General features: G+C 41.8%; 1 protein-coding gene across 1 annotated transcript in view; it reads right to left on the reverse strand.

The window, feature by feature from the left end:
* Positions 1 to 19: 19 nt before the first annotated feature.
* Positions 20 to 2,947, reverse strand: part of LOC108232265 (tumor necrosis factor receptor superfamily member 6B) — a 3,368-nt gene continuing 440 nt past the window's right edge. The window contains exons 2-6 of the mRNA XM_017409907.3: positions 2,495 to 2,621; positions 1,363 to 1,744; positions 1,086 to 1,265; positions 550 to 631; positions 20 to 435 (exon numbers count right to left, since the gene is read on the reverse strand). Coding sequence (XP_017265396.1) covers positions 210 to 435; positions 550 to 631; positions 1,086 to 1,265; positions 1,363 to 1,744; positions 2,495 to 2,497 — 873 coding nt within the window. The 5' untranslated portion in view covers positions 2,498 to 2,621 and the 3' untranslated portion in view covers positions 20 to 209. The remainder of the gene's footprint in view (positions 436 to 549; positions 632 to 1,085; positions 1,266 to 1,362; positions 1,745 to 2,494; positions 2,622 to 2,947) is intronic.

Raw genomic sequence — 2,947 nt, forward strand, 5'->3', positions numbered from 1 at the left:
CCCCCCCCCCCCTTGCTGTTATTGTTTCATTTTTTTCTTTTTGTACAGCAATTTGTTTTTAAGTGCTTTAGAAATAAAACTGGTATCATAAGTGGTATAAAAATATTATTCAGTAAAAAAAAATATATATTTAAAAAAACCCTCTAAACTGGCACATTACCAGACTAAAATAGTCATCTATCTCTGTTCACACGTTGACTTTTAGACCATTATGTAGTCAAGCTGCAGGCGGGGTTCTGTTGAGAGATTTCACTGAGTTTTTTATCAAGTCTGTCTGCCATGAAGCTGAGATCAGCATCCTTCAGCGCTTTGGGCAGTTCTTTCAGCTGATGTACTTGAGCCTGGGCCAGCCAGGTTCTGATGTGATCCAGCAGAGGGCCTCTCTGCTTTGTGAGAGGCACTTCCACGGAGTCCTCGTCTGCCTTTTGGATGATTCTAAAAGGGGAAATAAATAAGAGGGTGGTTTAATTTTAGCTCAAAGGTAAAGACGTAAGAGGAAGTGACTGCTGAGCGTGGGTTTGTAAATAAAAAGGTGAAGTGGGGCCTCACCTGTGAACAAATCTTTTCAGATCTCTTCTCCGCATCCTGTTTGCGCTAAAGAATGCTGAGAGGAAAGTCCGGAGCGTCTCACCTGAGGGAGACAGAACCATGTTTTTAAAACATCTTTACACTTAAAAAAAAACAAAAAACAAAGCAACCTGCTTTAAGACGTTTCACTTCTCATCTGAGGAAATTTCTTTAAAAGTTCCAAAAGAAAACCTCTTTTAAACTGAACTCTGACACAAATCACTCTCCCTTTTGAGGGTCATTAGGGTTTGTGCACCTGTCATGTTGCTAACAATGACCCTAACTACCCTCAGAAGGCAGGCGAAGTGATTTGCATTTGAGTATAACTAAGTTCCAACTCCTCAAATGAGTTGCAAAATGTTTCCAACAAATGAAAAAATGAACTCCAGTCAACTTGTTTAAATCTCTTTAGATTCTGTGTGATAGAAACTACCCCATCATGGCTTTTTGGTCTTTAAAAGTCATAAACGATGTGTGTGAGTGCTGGTCAGATGAAAGCTGCTGTAGAAACTACACACCTCCCTTTGCAAAGTTCTCGCAGGTGCCACACACGGTGTCGTGGACTGATGAACCACGGAGGATGGCCAGCTGACCACCAGTGCAGTTCTGATGTTGCACGCATGAATCCAGCTCAGAAGATGAGTTGGAGAAGTACCCCATGGAGCACTTTTCACAAACGGTGTCTGTTTGTGGCGTACCTACACAGGACAATCAACATGCAAGGCTTTAATTTACAGCTCTAAGAGTAAAATAAATGCATACAGATATTTAGATTTCCTCAGGAGACACTAGTACCTTTGCTTTGAACTCCATATCCGGCGCCACACTCCGAGTGTCTGATACAGAAGTCATCTATCATGTGGAAACCCGGTTTGCAACGACAGACCCTGTTGTTGACCGAAGAGCACTCGATGTCCACTTCCTGGTTCTGGGTGCAGATGTTGTTGCAGTACAGACACCTGGACAGGTAGTTCCACAGCTCGGTGAAGTGGTCGCTTCTGCAGGGCGAGCACTTAGTGGGCGTGGTGGCCGTGCAGTGAGCAGCCAGATGAGTGCCAGGCGGGCACCTGTCGCACATGAGGGTTTGGCCCGTGAACGGGTCCTGGTGACTATAGGTGGGAGCGGGCTCTGACGCCGAGGTGACTCCGTGGAGCAGGATCAGAACTGTCAGGGAGAGCTGTGGAAAGGACCGACGGAGCATGAGCTGTGATCGCTTCCTGCCAGCTACATCTGTGATCACACAACTAATTAAGTCTGGCAACTTGTAGCACTACTTGTTCACATGATCTGATCTGAGGTTCTGTGGAGAGGTTTTGAACAGTTTATGTCATACCTGTTGTAGATGGCTGTTTGCATGACAACAGTTTGGAGAAATAAAGTCTAACTCTGAGTGGTTGGATAAGAAACTGCTGGTTTTTGGTTATTTATAATCTGTGGGAAATTACTTTGTCTCAGTCAGCATAATAACATATTGCACTTCCTGCAGCAGACAGGGGAAGCACTTGACTCAGAACTGAATTCTTTTTTTTTTTACTACTTTTAAGAATAAGCATAAAAGATTTGCCTATATCAAAGTCATCTTACAACAGAGACCGTTTCTCTGTAGTCACAGAGTAAGATGTGTGCTACTGTCTTTTCAGACAACAAATATATACTTTTTTACAGTGATACAATTCTCTGGTCTGATCGAACCTGATATTTTGTTTCCACAGCAACTTCTTAAAGTTCAAAAACACAAATAAATCTGTATCCAAATAAAATACGACACTTTGACAGTTAAATGATTCTGTTTTAGCTGTTCATGCTCAACACAGGACCAGTCCAGAATAAGCTGATAGAGCAGTAAATGTTGTTGAGTGACAAAGTTTTAAACGATTTGCCATGAACTTTTCTTTCTTTAGTTAATTTTATCATTCATGATACTCACCATGATTGTGATGCCTTTGCTTCTTCTAGTGAGGCTCTAACAGTGAAACCAATTCATTCATTCATTTTATAGGGCGAACTCTGCGTAGGCGTGGAGAGCTTTGAAAGGTCAAAAAAACTTTTACTTCCTCATGCGAAAAAAAAGAAAAAGAGAGAAAATCAAATGATAAGGAAATTTTTGAAGTAAAAGGAAGAAGTCTACATGTGAATTGTACTGCATGGCTGCAGATAAAAACATAATTTATAGGTCACTTGGATCCAGTTCAGCGACACTGGTTTTTGTCATTTCTCATCTGTAAGTAATTGGCACATGTAACCTCTGATACTAACAGCTCATAAAAACTGACATCTGCATGTTTGTGTTACCTTCAACATTTGGCAAAGATCCCTGACAGCCCCTCTCTAGCTCAAACCCAAACTCATAAATCAAACACTCAAAAAGCCCCCCCCCCCC

This window comes from Kryptolebias marmoratus, linkage group LG16 (assembly GCF_001649575.2).
Source record: "Kryptolebias marmoratus isolate JLee-2015 linkage group LG16, ASM164957v2, whole genome shotgun sequence".
NCBI classification, from domain to species: Eukaryota; Metazoa; Chordata; class Actinopteri; order Cyprinodontiformes; family Rivulidae; genus Kryptolebias; species Kryptolebias marmoratus.